The sequence below is a fragment of the Brassica napus genome, chromosome C2, assembly GCF_020379485.1.
Source record: "Brassica napus cultivar Da-Ae chromosome C2, Da-Ae, whole genome shotgun sequence".
Lineage (NCBI taxonomy): Eukaryota > Viridiplantae > Streptophyta > Magnoliopsida > Brassicales > Brassicaceae > Brassica > Brassica napus.
This window is the reverse complement of record NC_063445.1, coordinates 30,284,424-30,307,446: the sequence shown is the minus strand read 5'-3', so window position 1 is coordinate 30,307,446 and position 23,023 is coordinate 30,284,424. Positions and strand designations below refer to the sequence as shown.

Sequence of the window (23,023 nt, the reverse complement as noted above, 5' to 3'; positions counted from 1 at the left end):
GATCAGGTTCTGGAGGAGATGAGATTTAAAAAGTGCATGAAGGATCCATCAGTGTACCGCAAGAATGAAGGAGAAGACTTATTGCTAATATCCATTTACTTTGATGATCTATTTGTGACGGGAACTTCGCTTAAGGTGATTAAGAAATTTGAGGAAGAGGTGTCAAAGAAGTTTGAGATATTAGATCTAGGAAAGCTAGCATATTACCTTGGCGTATAAGTGATTCAAGAAGCATACAAAATCATGATAAAACAAGAAAGGTATGCTCAAGGAATCCTGTATGACACAAAGATGCGTGTAACGCGACTCAAGTTCCAATAGAGATCGATTTTAAAGATCTCAAAAGCTGAAGATGAACCAGAGATGGATGCTACGGAGTACATGAGAATCATAGGATGTTTGAGGTATTTACTTCACACAATACCTGACTTGTGCTACGCAGTTGGCGTTCTTAGTAGATACATGCACGATCCAAGACTCTCATGGACAAGCCATCAAGCACATACTACGGTATGTAAAAGGAACAGCAAAGTTTGGTTTGTTTTTCAAGATAGATGGGTCAAGGAGTGTCATTGGTTATAGTGACAGTAGTCACAATATTGATGTTGATGACAGGAGGAAGACGGGAGGAGCACGTCAGGACATGATTCCATTATGGTTCATAATTAATTACTTAGACGTCGCATTGTCATCTTGTGAAGCAGAGTTCATGGCGGCAACAAAAGCAGAAAAGGAAGCTATATGGGTCAAGAAGTTGTTGTGTGAGATACTAAGTGAAGAAGGCGAAAAGGTCAAGCTTAGAATCGACAACAAATCAGCCATTGCTTTAACTAAGAATTCAGTTTTCCATGGAAGGAGTAAGCACATACTTTCAAGATATCATTTCAATCGTGAGTGTGTGGAGAATGGACAAATTGAAGTGGAGCATGTGCTGCGTGTTGAGCAGAAGGCCGACATCTTTACCAAGCCATTAGAAATGATTAAGTTTAAGCAAATGAGGAGCTTAATTGGAGTTCAAAAAATTGATTTCCCTATTTCAAGTCAGAATTAAAGGGGTGAATGTTGGATAATTCCAAGACTTGTGGAAAGTTAACATATTAATAGGTATTTAATATGTTAGGAGATAAACACAAATAAAAGGAAATCTAGAATAGGAAAAATAATTTTTCTAATTAGATTAGTTTTGTGTTTCCATATCCCAAATGTAAAGAGAATTGTCTTTCACTATAAGTATAGATTTAATGGAGAAGTGTTTCATAAGATCTAAGAGAAACATTGAGAGTTTTAGTTTTGAGAAGTTTTTAAGCCAATAAGAAAAAATTTTCTTATAAATCTTTGTGTTTCTAGAGATTTGAGATGACACTGTAGCTTCGAGATGCTCGGTATGTTCACAAGAAATGTGCTCGTCGGATTATACTTTATTTCTGTACCACCACCTAAATGTTTTAGAGATACTATGGTCTGCTATAAATCCCTCAAAAATCAATCCAATCCTAATCTTATTAAAGCAAAGTCCAAATCGGTCCATATATATATCTAAACATCCTTAGTGCTAAGCGAGAACAGATGACTACACCATACGCTATTTTTTGAAACGAAGCTGTCAAAAGTGAGTTTGATTCTACTATCCAAATTATACATGATATATAACTGATTTCACCCAAAGATGCAAAGCATTATAGTGTAAATGGATCTTCAAACAAAAACTGATGGGACAATTGACAAATACAAATAGACTTGTAGTTCAAGGGCTCCAACATAAAGAAGGTTTGGACTATGTTGACATTTATTATCTGATAACGAGAATAATATCAATAAGACTGATGATAGGTATCGCAACATTAAACGAACCTGGAAATCCATCAAATGGATGTAAAAGGTGTTTTTAGATGATAATTAGAAGAGAAGATTTATATGAAACAACCGGAGTAATTCGTCTTTCCTGGATAGGAAGACAAAGTATGCCGACTTGTAAAGTCATTTTATAGGCTCAAACAAGCTCATAACAATGAGGACGAAAAATTTGACAATATAATGATGTCAAATGGTTTCAAAATTAATGGATGTAATAAATGCATATACTACATAAAGATATGTTTAGCTATGTTTATATGTAGATGATATGCTCATTATTGGAAGCAAGAAAAACATGATTAAACAAGCAAAAATATGCTCAAAGGAATATTTGACACGAAGGATGTGATAAGCATATGTTGTTTTCGGGATTAATATCACAAGAAATTTAAGCGGAATTATCTTGTCCCAATCTCATTATGCTTAAATGATATCAGAGAGATTTACAATTACTCTAATATCACAGAAAATCTTTGTTAGATCCCAACCTTTACTTACAAAAAATTGAGGTGAAGCGGTATAACAAAACAAGTATGCATGTGTGGTCAGAAGTCTAAATACTCAACAAATTATACTAGACCAGATCTAGCACACACAATACATGTAATGGGTCATTATACAAGTAGTCCAGGTCACAAACACTTGAAAGCTATAATGAGAGTAGAACTACTTGTGATATACCAAAAACTTTGAGTAGAGCCACTGTAGTTTTAGAGAGAGATATTGATGCTAACCGGATATTAGATTCTTAAAAAAAAACTCAAAATCCACAAGTGGATATGTCTTTACACTATGAGAGACTGAAATATCGTGAAAATCTACCCAAAAAGTGCTAGCCAGATCCATCATGGAATATGAGTTCATAGCCTTATTTGTGAGAAACATGTGTCAGCTATATGAGTACATTGGGATAGTCAATCGGTCATAGCTCAAGATCAAAATAATCTCTACAATTTTAAATATCATCACATGGTGTAATCACAATAGACTATATCAAATCGGCTGACAACCTAGCAGATCCATTTAGCAAAGACTTTTCAAGAGATGTTGTTGCTAAATCATCAAAAGAAATGGATTTAAAGCATGTGAAAAATGGGGATGCTTGATGGCAACCCTACCTATCATGATTAGAGATCTCAATATGTACGTGGGTTTAATAGGGAAACAAAATCTAACAGTTTCTACCAAAAATACTTTAAGACTATACTCACTTCGCAGCTCCTAAGATGATTAAAGTGCTATCAAATGTCAGAATGATAAGCGTTAGCTTTTACTGTTTCCATAGCTTCGGAAGAGGAGTATTATTCGGTCAATCACCTAATGAGTGTATAAGGCAGTTTCTAGGAGAATGAATGTAAAGTTATATATTCTAAGTTCACTCATGAAAATCAGAAAAAGTTCAGGACCATAATGAACACAATAGAGAACTAAGTTCTACGAAAAAAATGAAGATGTGTTATAGTTGTTGTCTTGATTTAAAAAAAACATTGGGTGATTCCATAAATCATGTTCACCTCCTGATAAAGTGAACCCGATATATTTTAACTATGAGTGGTTCATGGCTTATAATTGCCACTAACTCAAACATAGTGAATTTTTTGCAAACACTCTTGAAGGTCTAATCTAGTTAAGTAAAGTCTATAGGATAGAGTTTAGTCAATTTAGAGACTATTAAAATGTTTATAGTTGATTTCTTAAAATGTTTAGTTATTTATATTCATGTCAGGAGCGTATTTTCCGGTCAAACCGGTGGTTGTCGTGGCAAGATTAATAGCTCGTTAGAAAGCTTGCAACGAGCACTACAATCTCGTATATTCAAACGTTATAACCAAAGCTAAACTGAATGAGAAATGAAGCAATGATGTGAGTAAATTAGAATGTTGAACATAGTTTAAATTTTGACTGTGTCAATTTTAAAAAATCCCACATCGTTCAGAGAAAGAGTACAGCCGCGTTGTCACCGGGCAAGGGTCTAGGTCTGGGAGAATGTGGCCCCAAAGTTACTACAAAGTGTTATTCTGGAATATTTTTGTGTGAGGCTTTTACACTGATCTCTTGCTTCAGAAAAAAAATCTGTCAACCAAATCTTGTAAGAATTTTGGAACTGCCCTAGGTACACCCATCTTCCACGATTCGTGAATCAAACGATTCACTTGAAATTAGAATATTGTTTCCTCTTTCCTATATTCACAAGTGACCTCTCTTCTAATTTGACACGTTTTCTGAAAACTATATTCTTTAGAAAAAGTTTCTAAATGTAAGTTTATAGTTTAAGAGTGTTTCGTAGCATTGTAGTTTGTAAGGACTGTTTACGAATGTTGTCTGAAAATCTATCATAGATTTACTCTTGGCGTCCAATTCTCTTATGATTTGTTGCGCTTACGAAACAAATATGAAGAATTAAAAAAATATATATATTATATCTCAATTCTAGGCATGTGACATTGACTGAAACAAAATACCAGAATCAGAAATGTACCGGTTCGGTTTCGGTCATAGTCTAATTATCCGATGGGTTTTGGTGTTGATTATCCACAGGTGTCGGTACAGTTTTGGTTTTTATCCGGAACAAATCGGATATCCGTTTAAACCGAACTCTATATTTAGAAATCATAGAATTGTATCCACCCCACCAAAGGTCGAACCTAGGTAGGATAGAGGAAGTCTAAGAAGCAATACCATTAGACTAGTTCAACTTCGTTGTACTTAAATACATATTAGTGATATATATGATTTTGATTTATTTTTCTTTGAAAAAAATATAAAAAAAATCAAAATTTAATATATGAGATTTAAAGTTATACCTGAACCGATTCGGAAGCGGGTGGAATCGATTCCAAATCCAAACCGAAATTTTACTAACTAGTATTTGGATATAATTTTTCTATAACCGAAATATCCGGAATCGAAACGAATCCTATTCGAAACAGATCCGAATAACGAAAGTCGCAGGCCTACTCAATTCAATGGTATGATTTATTTAAATCGTTGTCATACAACAATCACTCCAATTAATTTGGTAATTTGTAATTGAATAATCTAGTTCAGGGCTACATCTTTTAAACTGAAAGATATCAAATATAATAACATGAACAGACAGTAGAACATATTTCGTGAACAACATACATATTTTGATATGGACCGGAGAGTAAAATATACACAGATACAAATACATAAAACAAAAAGTACAATACATCATTAACACCCTTGAGAAACATCACAAAAGAAAAAGAAAGTCGTATCAAAGTAGGAAAATACTCGAGGAAGAAGTTTGTTTGTGTGTACCCAACAAGCAAAAAGCATTTATCATCAAGGCTTTCTTGCTGCAAATTGATTCCCAGACTTGAGATTATCTTGACGGACGTCCATGGGCAGCTTGGTCCAGCTAATGTCATCCCTGACTTTCTTCCTCTGAACCACAACGTAAAAGCTCATGAATATACACATAAACGCCATCATTGCGATGAATATGCTCAGGTTTCTTCTATTTGGGCAAGAAGTGAGAATCATATCTGTGGAAACAAACCCATCAAGACTCCCCATCGAGTTATTCATCTTCATGATCTCAACACCGTTCAACATCGCATCCACCCCATGCTCATCAACACTGGTCTTGTTTGATGGTCCCACACTTACTGTAATCGATGATCCTAAAGGGTTGTTGGAATCAGCAGTAAGATCCACCACGAAATCCATGTAATAAGGGGAAGCAAGGACGTAACCAGTAGAGTCAGAGATATCGAAATCTTGAAAAGCCAAGTTCCGGTTGATGTAAACGTTGAAATAGAGCATACCGAGTGATTTACTAGCTATGTCACAGAAATGCATCCGGATCAGATATTTGTAACCCGTGCTCACGGGGAAGTCCCAACTCATAACATTGCCCACACGGGCAGTGTTGTAGACGTTATCAGGACCAACTTCCCGACTCGCACCTCCGGGCCTATACTTAATCCTACCGGTGAAGTAAGCTTTGTGAGAAGACGCATCAACGGTTTTGAACAAGTCATCATCAGGGAGCCAAGTTCTCCACAAGGTGTCATTGAAAGGAGTAACCTTTCTACCACCAACATTGATCCTGTACACAACTTCCATGGCTTGTTTACCTAAACCATTCAACTTGCCAGTTCCATCACGAGATACAGAGGTTGCAACGTCAGCAATCAAATCCTTAGGCGCAGATATAACTTCTATAGCGTTAACGAACGCTAATTTCGAATCTTTACTAGGAACAAACCTGACCACAACCTCTCCAACATCTACCCAAATCAGAAATTCCCTAACCTTAGACGACGAGTCATCGTCATTGCCGCTAAAATTTCTAAGCACGACGTGGCCGTTAACGGTGACGTGAAACTCAGCGTCGTTCAGATCGATTGTAGAGGAAGAGGGCCTATTGAAATGAAGACGTACCATGTGAGTCCCTTTCTCGCGGACATTGAACTCGTACTTTGCCTGTCGGGCGAATACCCTAGCGGTCCGGTAGATCTGAGGGACGTTCGGAGCTAGATCTTCTCCTTGGAGGGAGACTGATCCTTCCGATGAGAAGAAATTCACTTTCGACGCGTCGGAGACGAACCGGCGGTTATCTACGGTGGAGTCAACGTTGGAGCCGCAGTTGACGAGGTACTCGTCGGCGGGGGAGAAAGAGAGAGATGAGATTGGGGATGATAGGAAGATAACGGAGAAAAAGAATACGATCCTTCTGGACAGAATCGCCATTGCCGCGGAGAAGAGATTGCAGAATTTGCAGTCGAGATCAATCAGACAGGAAGATGATGTAATTTGGAAATTGAGACCTAGTCAACGCGTCATTACAGCTGTTTCGTCTGCATTTTCGATCATCTGAATCATTTAACAAGACACGACTAATTCGTACCGGCTCATATATCCCACCTTGTGTAAAAGCCCAAGCCCAATTATTAATCAAAATTTCACTCTAGTGTAATGGGTTAATGACACAAAAAAAAGGATGTTTAATGAATTTTTTACATCTACAAGACACTTTCTCACATTCAAATTACAATACAAGACACTTATCACTTGAGACACATTTTTTTTGTCAAAAAGATTCTTATGACCCTCAACTAAAGAGTTTTTCTCTCTTCTTCTTATTTTTTTTATTATTTTTTTATTCTACTTTATGTTTTTATTTACTTTTATCTCAAGTTCTAAAATATATTAAACAAAAACAATTGTCATAATAAACTATATATAAAATTCTCTATCTTTTAAGATCCATTTTCGTATATATATATATATATATATTAATGTATAAACAAAACTAAATGTGGATGTGGATACCAAAGCGTGGATAACAGAAATATAAATTAGTTGTGGACATGAACATCTTAACAGAATTATAAATTAGTTGTGAACATGGACAATATTCCTTCAATTCCATTTATCATCTCGGGATCTAAATTCAATTCTAATCAAATTTACATCCATCCACATCATGAGAAAGCGCAAATTCCTTAGATCGGAAATCTCTGACATGCAAGATCTATTACTCTTCGACATAAGGTAAACGCTTCTTCGATTTTTTTCTCCGCTCATACTCACAATATCATATCTTTCTCATCTTGATTGAAGTTTAATTGCAGATAATTTATCAATTGAGCTGAAGAAGCCAAGTGCTTGTGTTGGAGATAACAAAGTGCGTGTCAACGTTTTATGGTATAATTTTAGTAACATGAATTCATGTCCACATATTGTTGTATAGATTTATGGAATCAAAACAGAGAGTTTGTCCATTTTATCTACTATAAGCACATTAACATCACATGTCCACACATTACTCATCACTCATCAACATATCACCCATCCACAAATCACCCAACCACACATCACTCGTCCACAAATCACTCATCCACAAGTGTCGTTTCCATTAAGGGCAAAGTTGTCCACAATCTAACGTTGGCCCACAACAAAGTGTGTCACATGTAAGAAGTGTTTCTAGGTGTAATAGAAAGTCAAAAAGTGTCTCTTAGTGTAATCAACTCATGTTTAATTATGAGAAATTTGAGCCTATAACAAAAAAAAATATATTATATTTCACTAACTAACCATATTATCCCTTGACAAAAAAAAAACATAGCATCCATCTCTCCTTATTTCTCTTCATATCTCTTTATGTCCTCTTACTACAAAACTAGTTATTTCCCAAGTCTATTTTTTTTTAATATTCTTTACAATAACTTCTTTTAATTTATATTTTTACCAAAAGAGTCATTAAAGAAGAAAATAACAAAAAGAAGTTTCATAAAAGGGTAATATACACTCATAACATTAATGTTAATTAATCTAGACTTATGGTTTATAGTTAAAAGTTAGAAATTTTGGGGATGGGGTTTAAAAATTTTAACAATAAATAAAAAAATACAAAAATTTAAAAATAGTTTCAAAAAGTATTTTAGAATTATGTATATTAATGTCACTACAGTAAACACTCAAGCAATTATGTCATCAATCCCTTATATAGTAAAAAACAAATCAATCGACCAATCCTAGCATGACACATGGTTAATCAAAAATAAAAACCAGTTAAACAAAATAATGATAAAAATCTAGCAGTTAAAAATAAAACTTTAACAAACAAAAAAATCTTAGTATCCTTAATTTTCTTAAACTGAAAAAAAAAAATCTTAGATTCTCTCCAATCACTTCATAATAAGTGTCACTTTAGGTTTTTATTTTATTTCAAAAAGTGTCATTCTACAATTTCAGTGTAACTTTGTACATTAAATATATTTTTACCCTTTTGAATAACCAAAATATTTTATTTAAATCATTCTCATTTGATTAATAATACATTAAATATAAATATATTAATCTATTATACAATTTTCTTAGTTTTCCATAAAAAATGTCAAAGTGACACTTATAATGAAACAAATAGAGTTTGTGGAAGCCCCTTTGGTCCTTTGGTTTAACCAAAGGTTCATTAATGTTTCTACACCAGGAGGTCTGGGTTTCAATTCCTGGAAAAGATGAATTATGCGAATTAAAGGGAAAATGCTTATAAAGTTTCTCGATCAAGCTTTCGTGTTCGGTGGCCGTCAGCGGTTTTCGTCGTTGGTCACCACCAACTTTTGTCTTTTGTTGTTGTGAAATATATCGCTCGGTCGTTAGACTGATTTTCTCTTTCCGTTTGCAAACTTCTCTTCGGTTAAATCCACTTTTATTTTCGCTTGGTGAATTTTGCTTTTGTAATTATATCAACTGGATCGGAGCATCTCTTCATGTGTTCTCCTATCTCTGATTCTAGCTGATTACTCAAAGCTTCAGCTCCCTATTTCATTTGATGATTTTTTCGGTTCGCTGGAAATCATCTTATTCCGGCTGAGTTCTAGGATATTCATCTTTCTTGACGGTTATCCTCAACCTTTATTCTCTGACGATATCAATCTTTGTTGTATATCTTGGCAAAGTGTTCTGAAGAGTTAAAGATTTGAGTTTGGCTTGTTGACTTCGCGGTTTAAACCATCTTAGGAAGAGCCAAAGCTTGCTAGTTTGTAGGTGTTTTGGCGACAGCGGACCTTAAATCGATTGAAGTTACTGGGAGAGCTTTCATATCCGGCAAACAGATTGAAGATGCTCGGTCTTAGAGGCGCTCAGGGAGTGAAGCAAAAGACGAGTTCGGGAAGAATCTCTTTGATTGAGATGAGGCCCCATGGGTATGAATCAACATTGAAGAACATCAAGACGATGAAGCAATTCAGCGATGGACCAGCGACGGAGCGGTGGCGGAGGGGTCACTTTTACTTGCAAGCCGCATGTTTGACGTGTGTCCTAAGAATGCTCTATCGTCAAAAACGTGTAATGGAGACGTGTAGGTTTATACTCGTATTGGGCTTCAAACTGTAAAATTATAACGTTGTCTTTGGGCCTGAAATGCTAAAGCTGTCTCGTTTGTAAACATGTCTTTTTGGGGCTGTTAAATGAATTAGTGTTGACAAAAAAAGAGGAAAAAAATGCTTACAAGAGATCTGCAGCATGGCGGAAGGAGTACCGTCAAGCGTGGATCCATAGGGCGGCTCAAGTGATGCAGTCAGACGTGAATTCTTATACGGTATGTAGAATTATCGGCTGTAAAATCGTTTGTAATACTTCTCATAGTTGTAATAGTATAATTATCCAGCGTTAAAAAAAACGGATGGAGTATCATTTATATAACTCCCAGATCATGTCATTTGTATAACTGTTTCATCTTTTATATAATTTCAGTCAATTAATTGCTTCTTTTATTTGCTCGTTTTCTTTTTCTTTTATTCATAGTTTCTTTACTTGATCACTTTTTTGAGGGGCTCTTGAATGTAGCAACATAAAATTGATACGCTTATAACTACTCTTTATCCAGATTTTCGGTTTTTTCTTCTCAACTTAATACTTTCGTTTTTTGCATGATTCATATCGATGATGTCAATTGAGTTTCATCAGCTTAATTCTTCAAAAATGAATAGAAAATCAAAGCAGTGTCAACAACAATTGAGGTAATAATAAGTATTAGGTGATAATCAGCGCCTTGCGCGAAGTGAAATTTAAATTTATACAATTATAATAGTTACTCTTTTCAAATTAAGCATGAAGATTGCTTGTATAAATCATTTTCTTGCTTAAACCATGCATAAATCATGAATGACAGATTATGTATTTTTGTTTGTCATTCTGTTGTTCATTGTTTTTAATTACATAAAACACTAAGGGTTTGAATGGTAACCAAGAGAATGAAGAGAAACACTACATTTTTTAACGTTCCTTAAAAAAATTACCATTAATCAGGAATATTTTTTTCTCTTCATTCCTTCTCATTCTTTTTTTGTAGAGAATTATAATGTAAATTTGTTCCTTGTTAATTTTGATAAAGAACCATCATTCCTCATCATTCCCAAAATTTGATTTCTATTCATTCTTTTCTTATTCATTCCTAATGTTCATGCGATGGTTACCAGTCACACCTTAAGACTAATAATAATGTGATATTTTTTTTAATGTGATATAGAAAGGGAATGTGTGTTCACCGATCTTTCCAAAAAATATTATTTATTATTTATTTGTTCAAAATGGTTTTGGTTTAACTTATTTACATCACATATATCTTAATACGTACAATCTATTAAAACACAATCACAAAGTTGGATCCGGTTTGATTCTAGGTAGAATATTTTTTTTAACTATATTTTATATATTTTTCTTAACCTGTTCTATTTCCAACTACTCATATATATAGCCTAACTATTTAGATATTTTATTATATGGTTAATGTGTACGTTCTCTTAATTTAACAAACAAGAAAAGGAATGAGTAATTATGAATATGTTTTCTTTTCAATGGCTTATCCTTAGAAAGACGAAAGGACAACATAGCTAAGCATTTTGATATTTTAATTTCAACTATAGAAAACTTTCAATGCTTTGGGTTTATTCATTGAGAAATATTTTAGTTTATTATGTTTATTACATGGCAAAAGAAAAGCTAGGTCATATCCTTACTACTGAGGAACATGAATATCACATATTGGTATCGAGATTAAGATGAATTGTTCATAGAGGTAGGACCAGGCCTGAAAAATTTCGGCCCACAAGCAAACAAATGTTTTGGCCCTTTATCTTTATAAATTAGAGAAAGCTCGGTTTAGTACATCGAACCTTGCACTTTGGCTATGCACCCTGAAGTCTTTGCCAGTAGAACTATGTAAAGTTTATGATAATATTGCCCCCCTAAATATATAAATCTTGCATAGAGGCACTTTAATTAATCATGAGCGTAAGTTGTTATAGTTACCATGGATATATTATCCAATATCCATAATTTATGGCTTTAGGAAAATTATTTTTACATGTTGGTTTTGGTAATCTATTTACAGTCATGCATTATTATTCTGTTATATAGTGTTAATACATGTGATTTAAAAAAAATATAATGCTTCTATTTGATTTGCAGATGAAGATAGTAGCACATAAAAGGCAAATAGTTGTTTAAGCGGGTTAAAAATTAGACTAAGAATTTAAGGGAAAAAAAAAAGAATTAGACTAAAAATCTAGAACATAATAATGTGTAATTTTGTAACTAATCAGAATTTTTTAAAACTATTTGGATTAGTCTTTCAGTTACATAATTTATGTATATTATGTATAATTCGGTAACTTATGTATATTTTTGTTGTTGAAGTCTATTATTTTGATTTGTCAATATTAATGTAACGCTTGACTATAATTTTGGTTTATTACAAGCAAGTATGCTACTATTAACTTTTGACTATGTATGTAAATGTAATTAGTTTTTCTTAATTAAAGTATTTGATTTTATTATGAAATATCTATCTATCTATCTATTATTATTATAAAAAAGAGTTTCCTCTCTCCTGGGCGTGCCACATCATCCACCAGGTCAGAAAGTCAAAAGTTCTGGGCGTTACACGTGTCCGCTGTGCCAAAACGTATCGTATCAGATTTTTTAAAAAAGCGGTTGGGCTTTTCTTCATAATTAGGGTGTGCTGTTTGCTTTAGCAAGCCCAGTCCCATAGATCTTATATGTTGAAAGTTTCATCCCTCTCTCTTCTCTGCCGTAGCGATTCTAGGGTTGCGTTCGAGTTTCCATCTTCTTCCTACAGATCTAGAAATCGTCGGTTACCGATTCATTCCTATTAAATTCCTTCATAAATCCTTTGTACATGATCTCTCTTCAATGCCATATTTGCTCTTCGAAAACGGTGGAGATTCGACTATAAAAAGGTTAGCATCTCTACACTCTTAATCATCCTATCAATCTATTGAACAAATCAATCTACTTATTTACTGAGAGATGCTCTTCTACAGTTGTGGTTAGGTCGTTGGGTTTCTGGGAGGTGAGGAATATTAGGCGCGGTGATGAACTCATGTCTGTCCATATGCTTTTGCTTGATTCAAATGTGAGTTCCGTTTTTGAAGCAAATGTGTCTAAGGCAAGGAGGATGAATTAGAGGGAGAAGAAACTGCGATATAGTCGGATGGAATTAAGACCAAAGTTTTTTTTCGTTCTCAGAATTAGACAAAGTTGTTATTATTATGTTGCTGTATCTATCTTTGACGGTCTTTGTGGACTAAGTTAAGAATAAATCTTCTGCTGGTGTGTCAATGGTGAATTAGACGATGGTGCCAGCTTTTCTCCAAGGTTTTGCTGTTTTATTTTTCGAGTTCACCTTTAAACCAACTCAAACGTCAAAAGAAGATCTATGTAGGGAAACACAAAAGAAAAAAGATTTGAAGAGATTTGGAAAACAAATAGTTTTTGCGAGACTTACGATGGTAAGTCGTAGAGACGCAAAGTATTGTCTTTGCAAGAGCACAACAAAACTGGCTTGGCTTCTGCATCATGCACACCTCATAAAGCTAACACTCCCTGAATATTCAGATATTAACAGAAGTTGTTAGTTACATTACGTATAAGATTAGAACCAAAAGTGAGAGGATAACACGTTTAAAAAGAAACTGTACATGTTCTTCTTTGTGAGTGTATGTAACTTTCAAGTTACCAGCTTCAACGGCAGCCCATATCTAGAGCCAAGAAAGAGAGAAATAAAAGTTACACAAGGGAAAATAAAACTTTCGCAAGATGATCTGATAGATAGTTACCAATGACCAAACCTTCACCGTGTTGTCCAATAAGCAAGACAAGAGAAACTGATCCCAGCAAATAAGAGACATCAGAACTGGTGTATGATCCGTGAGCGTTTCTTTGCACTGAAGATTATCCAGATAAAAGATGTTAAAAGGGGCCGTAAAATATAGCGTACAAACTGACTGTAACTCAGTCAGCCAAACTGAGATATACATGCCGAAGAAGGATGGTTGAGCTTTGGTCGTGATCTAGGGATATTGACTAAAGTCCTTCATTTTGGACATATCAATGGACCTGCCACCTGATCACAAGTTTTTCACAGCCTTTGTGTGTGCCTGTTATTGCCTTATAAAAGGTTTTAATAGCGGATTCTCAAAAGGAACGCTTGATATGTTTTTAAAGTGAAAGCATTTGTCTGAATATATCATTCTTGAGTTTGAATATGACCATTCTTTGGAGGCCAGAGAGAGATCTACAATATAGTTGATGATTGTGTAGTACCAAATATTATACACAATTCCTTTAGAAACCAGAGAACGTGTGACCATACATGTATGCCATTTATCATTTCATTACTTTTTTTAGTATATTAAAACAATATTTATCACCTTTTCATTGCTTTTTACATTATCTCATCTTTCATAACTATTATATCATTCAATATTTTTTATACCCTACAAATTTCAAATCTCATAAAATCTACACAGTAATGTTTTCTTTCAATATTTCACTTTCGGATCATTGTCTACACAAATACTGAGGGTATTTAATGTAATATTTGAAGATCTGTAAACCACATTTAAATTTTAAATGTGTAAGATAACAAAATATAACATAAAAATGAAAAATCCGAAAAAACTTATTTTAATGATAATACCAAGCATAAGAAGTATGTATTTGCTAAAAAATACAAAACTAGAGACGTAATACAAAACAACATAACATATAAACACAAATAAAACATATGCGCTAAAAAATAAAAGAGAACAATACCACCAAAATAAATAGAACATGGTTTCATTAAAGCAATCTCAACAATTACGCTGAATTATGAAGTTTAGTTTATCGTAACGAGATTGAATTTGATTATCATTTTTAATCAAAATTATGGTCAAGAATATTGAATCACTTAGAATATAAAACCAAACTCTTTCAGATCAAATCTTAAGTTCAATAAAATACACAAATTTTATGCATGTAGCACAACTAATATTGAAAACCCTTTAAATTCTTAAAATATATTAGCCCAACACTTCTCCAGTTCAAACCATCTTTCCAAATCAAATTCACCAGTATTGTATACAATAAATCATCTCCAGAAGCATACAAAATAACTCATATCACAAAGTCAGCTATGTTTGGTTCGAATGTGAGATGTGGGAACGAAAGTGAAAACAATGAATAAAGTTTAACACGGTCTAGACTTATTTAAATAGCTTATTTTGGTTCTCAATATTGTTTTGTTCTAAGAGAAAAACTTCAGTTACATATTGTGATTTAGTGCATAATCGTTTGACATAACAACTACCATATAAATCCACAATACAAAATTTGTTATACTTTGGTGATAACTTTTTTAATCAACAACAAATTTTAAGATAAAATTATGATTATCATTGTTCAAAATTGATTATATATATAATATTATATAAATGGTGCATTTACATCAAAATATACTTTGGACGAAGTGGAACAAAAAATTGAAAAGGAAAATTTTCAAACACCTATCAAAGTAGGATAAATAATATTTAGATAATGGATCCGATTAGTTGGATTGTAAATGCAGAACTTTTATTGTAAAAACTCAGTCTGTAATTTTTAGTGTCATAGTTGTAAGTTTTTTGATCTACAAAATACTACAATTTTTAAACAACTGATTTAAAAAAAAAATCATAAAGATATATAGGGTGGTAAATTTAAAGGGGGAATTCATTAAATTACTCAGAGACTAATTGGAAACAAACGTAAAATAGTTTTAAATGAACTGAAACATATAAGTAATTCAATCAATTAAACACCATAACTATAAAAAATTATTAAAAAAAAAAATTTGTTAATTTTTTTTTCATTATGCTCTTCACCTTATATATAATTTTTAATAACAAAAAATGGATACAAAATTTTCCGAATCGCGTAAGACAAAAACTTGAATATTTTAAAATTATTTTATATTTATCTATAGCTACTTATATTTTTATAATCTATTATACAATTTATATATTAAAATAAGCATACTAAATATATAATCAAAATTTAAATTTAAACAAAAAATCCGGGCGTAGTCCGACCGACCCTAGTTTTTATATATAAAAGAGGCTTTGCTTCTCTCCCACATATGCTACGTAGGCGGACATGTCAGAAATTCGCTAGCTCCTGTTGCGACACATATCGCGACACGTATGAAACGCAACGTTTCATTAAAGTGTGTTTTTATTGTTTCGGGCTTGGTGTTGGGCTTCATGTTGCGTTTCGTCAGCGGCCAATCGACCACAGGCTTCTACGGAAACCCTAATCAGTGTCTATGCTCTCCTTCGTGTTCTTCATTCACCTTCGATCGGTGCAGGGACGATCCAGTTTCTGTAACGGTGTTTTGTGATTTAATGGTCTTAAATCGTCTCATTCGTCATCCCACTACGAAACTCTCTCTCCTGCGCTGTTCGCCGTCTTTGCCACCATTGACTTTTAGGGTTCTTCCTGTTCTTTGAGCTCTGAGTAGATAAACCGACATTAGAGTTTGGAAGGGTCATGTGAGACAAATCGTTATGGCGAATCTCTAGATCAAGCTGTCAGACGCGTCATTTCTTCCGGTAAACATCATCCTCACAAGTCTTAATAACGCTTGAAACTTCTTTTTCATTGGAATGTCGAACTCATCTATCCTCCTCGCTGTTGTTTAGAATCAATCTGGATCTGAAACTCTCAAGCGTCTCCTCACAGGTTGTTTTGCCTCTTCAATTATCTCATAATCTTCAGTTTGATCTCTGTTTCAATATTTGATCTCTGTTTCAATAGATTTAACGATTGAAGAAACACTCGATGATGTTTTCTGGACAGTTTTGTTTTTATCACATAACCCAAGCTGCAAGCTTGTGTTTTTGTTTGCATCTCTTGCAGTTACCATCACGTATCTCCTCTTGGGTTATATGCTTAGATTGGTTCTTCTCTTGCAGATTTTGAAGGCTTTAAGATCACATGAGAGCCTGAGGTTGTGATTGCACCAAGTTAGCAGTTTTAGATGATCGATGTATCTGTTCTTTAAACATGGGAGATTGTGTCATCGGAGCTTTCATCAGTATTTTTGAAAGCGTTGCTATTAATTTCGGAACAAACCTTCTCAAATTGAGACATAATAAGGTATGCATTTGCGGCCGTACCGCTTGGTTTCATTTGTCCTCCTGTGCTTACTTTGTTGGTTTGTGTATTATCAGAGAAAGAAGTTAGCTTTACATGCAGGATAATGGTCGAGAAAAGACGTCATTGAAGCCTCTTATACAGTTCAGACATAGATAGTTGATAGCAACTGTTGATGAATAGAAAATGCCAGCAAAAAAATAAAAATATAAAGGTGCTGATTTTAGTAATTACCTTTAGATCAAGCTCTGTTTTCTTTTTTTAAATGATTGTCTTTCAAGTGTTTCTCCTTCGTTCTGCAGGATGAAAAGAAGCATACAACCGGCAGTATGTGTGACATGCTTACCTACTACCTAGAATAATGGTCTCTTCTCGACAGAGATCATTCAAATTCTTTGTAAATAGCAACTGAAGCCTCGCAAACCAGCATGCGTCATTTTCCAATTATTGAAAAAGCTGTGGTAAGTGTTTGTTTTGGCTTACTTTGTATCAGTAGAGTCCATTTTCTGAATGCTTTTTTTTTTTATGATTTTTGTGTTGTTAGGTTGATATTCTATCCCAAGCATATTGTTAGTTCAGCTGTTAATGTCGTCACGGTCTGGCGTCTTCCATATTCTCGCCGATATCCAAGGTGAATTTCTTTTTTCTCAGGAATTTCTAACGATCTTATGAAGCTTATCCCCTTATCGTTTCTCTGTGCAACGTACTGCAGATGAGGTGGTTTCATGAGAGTTCAGAGATGCATACAATTATCATAATAGTTATTATTGGATATAAAGTGGAAACTAGCTGTTATTCGTTCTTATATGTGTATGTCCAGAAGCTGAAGGCTGAATTGTTTATTAGTTACTCGGTGTTTTTGTGGACCTTATCTAAATGCAGGTTTCTTTTTATTGTTTGCTGTCATTGGTAGGTAGATGAAATGAATTCAGTAATGGCGGAAATGATGAATATCACTGCACAAGAAGCAGTCTTGCGCAAACAGTGTCAAGGATTCTTATCAATAGTAACAGCTATGCAGGTTAAAGAGTCATCTCTCTGCTCTTGGCTTTTTTTCTTCCCTTTTACATTTTTCTTCTTGATCAAGCTTTTATAAGCAAATCAATTCGTCTTGATAGGTTAAGGACTGTAGCATGAATACGCACATAATACAACTAAACTGGAAACTGACTTCACAACTGTAGAAACTGATGGGTTTTCCATAACTTTTGATGTCCTAAGATTTGTTTCAAGTTTCTCAATTTCAATACTTAATACGGTTACCACAAGTAGCCTGCTTTTTTGTGTGCACACAAGGAGCCTGCTTAGCTTAGCTTTTAAAAGCTAAACATAAGAGCCTCATCAGATATACCTTATTAAATATTATAACTACTAAATTGTAACACAAATACAAACATACTTATATTCTAAAGTAACAGGCTTATATATCTGGTATTGAACAGCATATCTCCGCAACAAAATAAGTTAATCAGTTCAGTGATTACTTGACTAACAAGCTATTACTAACACCCTTCGAACGTTGAAAATATCATTCAACGACCTAAGTTTCCTCTACAAACGGTGTGTGGTACAAAAAGGTTCACACACGATTCACAAACCCAAATAATAACCACCTTAACAAAGTACAAAACATAGTGTTACAAAAACAAAAAAAGAAATGCCGAAACAAAGAACATGCCGTCTTCGTTGAGCTTGTGGAAACGAGGGAGCCGATCCCATGGTTTGATTGGCGAATTCAGGTTCAGGAGCATTTAAACGATTTACAACGAAGAGACTCAGAGTACTCAAAGTCTCATGACAACCACAAGGCTTAATAGGTACTAGACCCTGACCCGCGCGAACGGGTATGAATTTTCAGTTTTTAATTATTTATTTTATTAAATGATGTATTTGTAATATTCGTTCATATTATATTCATTAAGTAAATATTTTTTTTTGCATCTTAAACTATCTATTTTTTTTACGAATGTGTGATATAATATAAAAATATAAAAAAATGAATATAGAGTTAATTAGATAATTTTAAAAACAGAAATTTTTCTTTCGTGTGCGATATCATATAAATAATGATCCGCACAGTTAACAAAAATCATGATTATTTTATGTGTAATTTTTTTTATTTTGACCATTTCCTTAAAACTATATTAAATTTTACATATTTTAATTAGAATATTTTTAATATCTTTACCTTTTTATTTGAAATGCAACTCAATATTTTTTTTAACAATTATAACAAAATATTTAAAAAATATTTTTAGAATTTGTTTGAAAAATATGAAAATTAAATTTTAAATTAAAATTATCCTAAAATATGATAAGTTTTGATGTAAACGAAAACTCAAATTATGTCAAAAATAATGATATTCAATGATAATAACAATTTTAATTGATTAAAAAAATAAATTTACAAAAATATTGTTTGAAAGAAAATTCATTTATCTTTCAAATATAAAATGAAAATATTATAATTAAATAATAAAAAATATAAATAAAAACCATAAATTTAGCAAATGACAACTGAGTTATATTATGCTAAAATTTTCTTTCTAACAATTTATCAAATGACAAATGAGTTATGAGCAAATAATACCATATAATTTTAAAAAAACATAGCCATTCTTAAATATTTTTTGAATAAATAATTATTTTTAAATTTAATCAACTGAAAATAATATCCGTACAATTGTGTGAGTCAAATTCTATTTTTATTGATACATGTTATATGTTAGTGCTGCATATTTTAGGTAACATTTTAGTGATGCACGTTTTTAAAAATCTCCATTATTAAAATTATGCACGTAAGGATAACTCATGAGTTTTTTTGGTTGATTAAATGACATTATATCCAAATTTATTTAAGGATATTTTATTAAGGTAACTGAAAAAGACAAACAATAAAATAGGAAGTTTAAATTCATTTAAGCATATTTCATTAATGTAACTGAAAAGACAAGTAATAAATTAGGCAGTTTTATTCGTTTTAGGATATTTCATAAATGCAACTGAAAAAGACAAGCAAAAAAAAGGGAGTTTAATTAATGAAGTAAGAACATTTTCAAATGGGTACTTCTCTTTTAGTAATATAGATATGACAACTCTGCTGTTTTTTTAATTACCCCCGTTACACACATTTGTGACTTGCATGTTTGTTCAAGGTTAGAAGCAACAAATGCATCATAGGCAACACTCTTAACCAATACTCATAACCTAACCAAAACTTATATATAAGGAAGCCATTATTAAAAACTACTAGGATAAGATCTGCGTCTTGCGCATGAAAAATTTATATGAAAATTATTTAAGAAATATTATATGGAAAAATAAATTTATATTCTTGATCGAATTAATATTTTGGCCCTTAAATTTTTTTTAACTTTTTGTTAATTAAATAATTTATATACAGATGAATCATTTAAAATATTTTAGGTCAAAAATCATTTAACACATAAGAACGTTCCTAATGTTTAGGCCGAAAAATTTTACGTCTACTATTTGGTTACAATGAAACTATGTCAACTCAGTTTTATATCATGATTTAGAAATTTAAAAGTTAATTATGGTCGTGAGAAGTTTACGTTCACATGACAATACTATGTATCTTCAAAAAAAAATTTGTCTCTTTTTCATTTTGGTTATCGCTCGATATAAATATTTATTTTGGAGTTTATTCTCATTTCGTTTGTTTATTTTAGTCTGAGATTTAGAAAATTTTTAAGATTTAAAATTATTAAAAAGATACAGACTTAGGTTAAGATCAGCACTTTTTGCAGAATAAATATTTTATATTTATTACTTATTTTATGTTTTATGCATATTATGAAATAATAAAATAATAAGTATATATACTAAATAACCAAGAAATCATTTACTATTATGTAATAAATTAGCATGTGCATATAAATCAAACAATCATTTTTGTTTATTCACAATTATTTTAGAGTAAATAAATCAAAACAATCAATTTTATCTATCGTATATGATATATAATTAAAATTAAATGATATTAACATAGATATATAGTATACTTTTAATATGGATATTTATTAAATGAGGTTTTTACTTATATTATTTTATGATTATTGGCATATTTGTGTAACAAAATTTTACACCAATGATTGTTTTTTAATATGGGATGTTTAGTAGTTTCAATAATTTATAATCATTTAAAAAAACAATGAAGATTTCAAAATTAAAATATTAACTTTTAAATATATGTTTAATGCAAATATCAAAATATAAGTATGTATTTTCATTTGATGTATATTTTAATTTAAATGATATGAATTATATATATATATATATATATATATATATATATATATATTAACATAAAAACCTATTAAAATAAAATTATTTATTCATATGGTCTTATAATCATTATATCTTAATATAGAAAAAAAATTCAACCATTGATCACAAAAGTTTATGTGAGACTTTTAACAGTTTTAGTAATTTATACTCGTTTTGAAAAATTCAAAATACAACATATACAAAAATATCTAGATTTTTTTATTTGATTAATGTAATTGTGTTATTTATTTTAATAATAAAGAAATAAAAAATGATAAAAAGTATATAGATTATTATCAAATCTTTATTATTTAAAATCATTAATTGCCATATATATTTTAATCACATTAGGTAATTTCGTAGGTTTCATTTAAAAAAAATAGATAACATTATATTATGTAAATACGTGACAACGTTATATTAAACTATGGTTTATATTAGGTGCTCTAGAATTCTTAGAAATATGATTTAGAAGGCATTTAGAAGTGCCACATAGGATGAGGTGTATTTTTAATTAATACAAAATTAAGGTTCTAATTTTTTAAAAGATCCTCAATTAATATATAGGGGATTCTAAAATTTAACAAGTGAATTTTATTTTCGAAAACCTAATAAGTTAATTGGGATAATATTTTCAAATATAGTAATATATAAAATATTCAGTCATATATTTATTTAAATATTGATGATTAATATTATGTTTTGATTAAGTTTTTAACAAATAATTTCCTATTGTAGTGAATTATATATTCATGTTCAATTATTTAAATTATTAATTTTAAAATAAAATATGCAAAAGAAATAAAAAATACAAGTACATTCAATATATACGAAATATAAAATAATCAATGTTTTGAGTATTAAACCTAACCACAACAATAAAAACTCAAATCTACTTACTATATATAAAAAAGTTAAGCAAACATTTAACAAAATGTATACCATTTCAATCATGAAAATCATGTCATGCTAATACAAACTTATAATCTCTAACAGCACCAATAAAAATAAAAAATAAAGAAGTTTAGTTAGACATATGCGAAGATGATATAAAAATGTGTGCTCATTGTAAAAAACATAACAAGAAAGAAAGATAATAAATAAAATAGTATAATGTCAGAAAATGTATTTGAAAACAAAAACGTTAGAAAAATAAACGAATATCAAACGTTAAGTAAAATAATGTAATATCCCTCATCACTTAGGGGGGGGGGGTTATTGGGACAAAAATTTGTGTGGAATTTGAGAATTTTTAAAGTTCAGAAATTTTAAAAGTTGAGTAGATTTAACAAATATTTTATCAACTATTTTGTATGAATTTCTGTTGATTGTTATAGAATTTTATAGATTTGCATACATATTTTTTTATAAGAAATCTTCTCTTAAGGTAATATATACAAGTCTTTTTGAAAACTACCAATCTTTTGTACGTCAAATATATATATATATATATATAAATATATATATATATATATATATATATATATATATATATAATGTTTTCGTTCATGAGCTACATAGAGGTAATCTCTTCCTTTTCACCATTATTATATAAAGTTTTGCTTCCCAGATGCAAAGATAAGAATGACCTAGTTTTGTAGTTTTTCGTGAATGACGAAGTAAGACAAAGAGATTACATTTCTCCATGGCTTGATTCTTGGGTCAATCATCGTCTTCTTCTCCACTTGTCTTTTCGTAGATTTGGTTCATACTCTGGAAGATTGGTCTCATATGGTACCACGTTCTTCTTTATACAAAATTGAAATGGACAAATGTTGAAATTATCATCTTTTTGAGTAACATTCTTAAAGAATCGAAGTGTGTGTTTTTATCATACAGATTTTACAAATCTTATGAGTAAACATGATATTTTCAAAGTTGAGTCTAATGAGTAAAAATATAAAAAATTTATATTCCAATAACAATA

The 23,023-nt window shown here is 31.6% G+C and overlaps 1 protein-coding gene and 2 long non-coding RNA genes across 8 annotated transcripts; 2 read left to right on the top strand and 1 right to left on the bottom strand.

Annotated features, from left to right (window-relative positions):
- Positions 1-4,963: 4,963 nt before the first annotated feature.
- LOC106388199 (probable receptor-like protein kinase At5g24010) lies at positions 4,964-6,743 on the bottom strand. The gene has a single exon (XM_013828221.3). It carries the CDS (start codon positions 6,574-6,576, stop codon positions 5,164-5,166), a length of 1,413 nt encoding a protein of 470 aa, XP_013683675.1. The 5' UTR covers positions 6,577-6,743; the 3' UTR covers positions 4,964-5,163.
- A 5,253-nt stretch (positions 6,744-11,996) lies between these two features.
- On the top strand, positions 11,997-13,007 carry LOC125581919. Its single transcript, XR_007319684.1, has 2 exons — positions 11,997-12,590; positions 12,675-13,007. It is a non-coding gene; the product is annotated as an uncharacterized LOC125581919 (long non-coding RNA).
- Positions 13,008-15,907: 2,900 nt separating this feature from the next.
- LOC106388200 lies at positions 15,908-18,074 on the top strand. Of its 6 annotated transcripts, none has more exons than XR_002656808.2 (8): positions 15,908-16,262; positions 16,353-16,392; positions 16,626-16,809; positions 16,884-17,267; positions 17,351-17,437; positions 17,519-17,616; positions 17,720-17,827; positions 17,925-18,074. It is a non-coding gene; the product is annotated as an uncharacterized LOC106388200 (long non-coding RNA). The 6 variants fall into 6 exon arrangements; XR_007319685.1 differs by having other exon boundaries at positions 15,911-16,262; positions 16,884-17,020; positions 17,109-17,267; positions 17,720-18,074; XR_007319686.1 differs by lacking the exon at positions 17,519-17,616 and having other exon boundaries at positions 15,909-16,262.
- Positions 18,075-23,023: the final 4,949 nt, after the last annotated feature.

Excerpts from the sequence above, each read along its gene's own strand:
- LOC106388199 (XM_013828221.3), bottom strand. The coding sequence starts at position 6,576 with ATGGCGATTCTGTCCAGAAGGATCGTATTCTTTTTCTCCGTTATCTTC.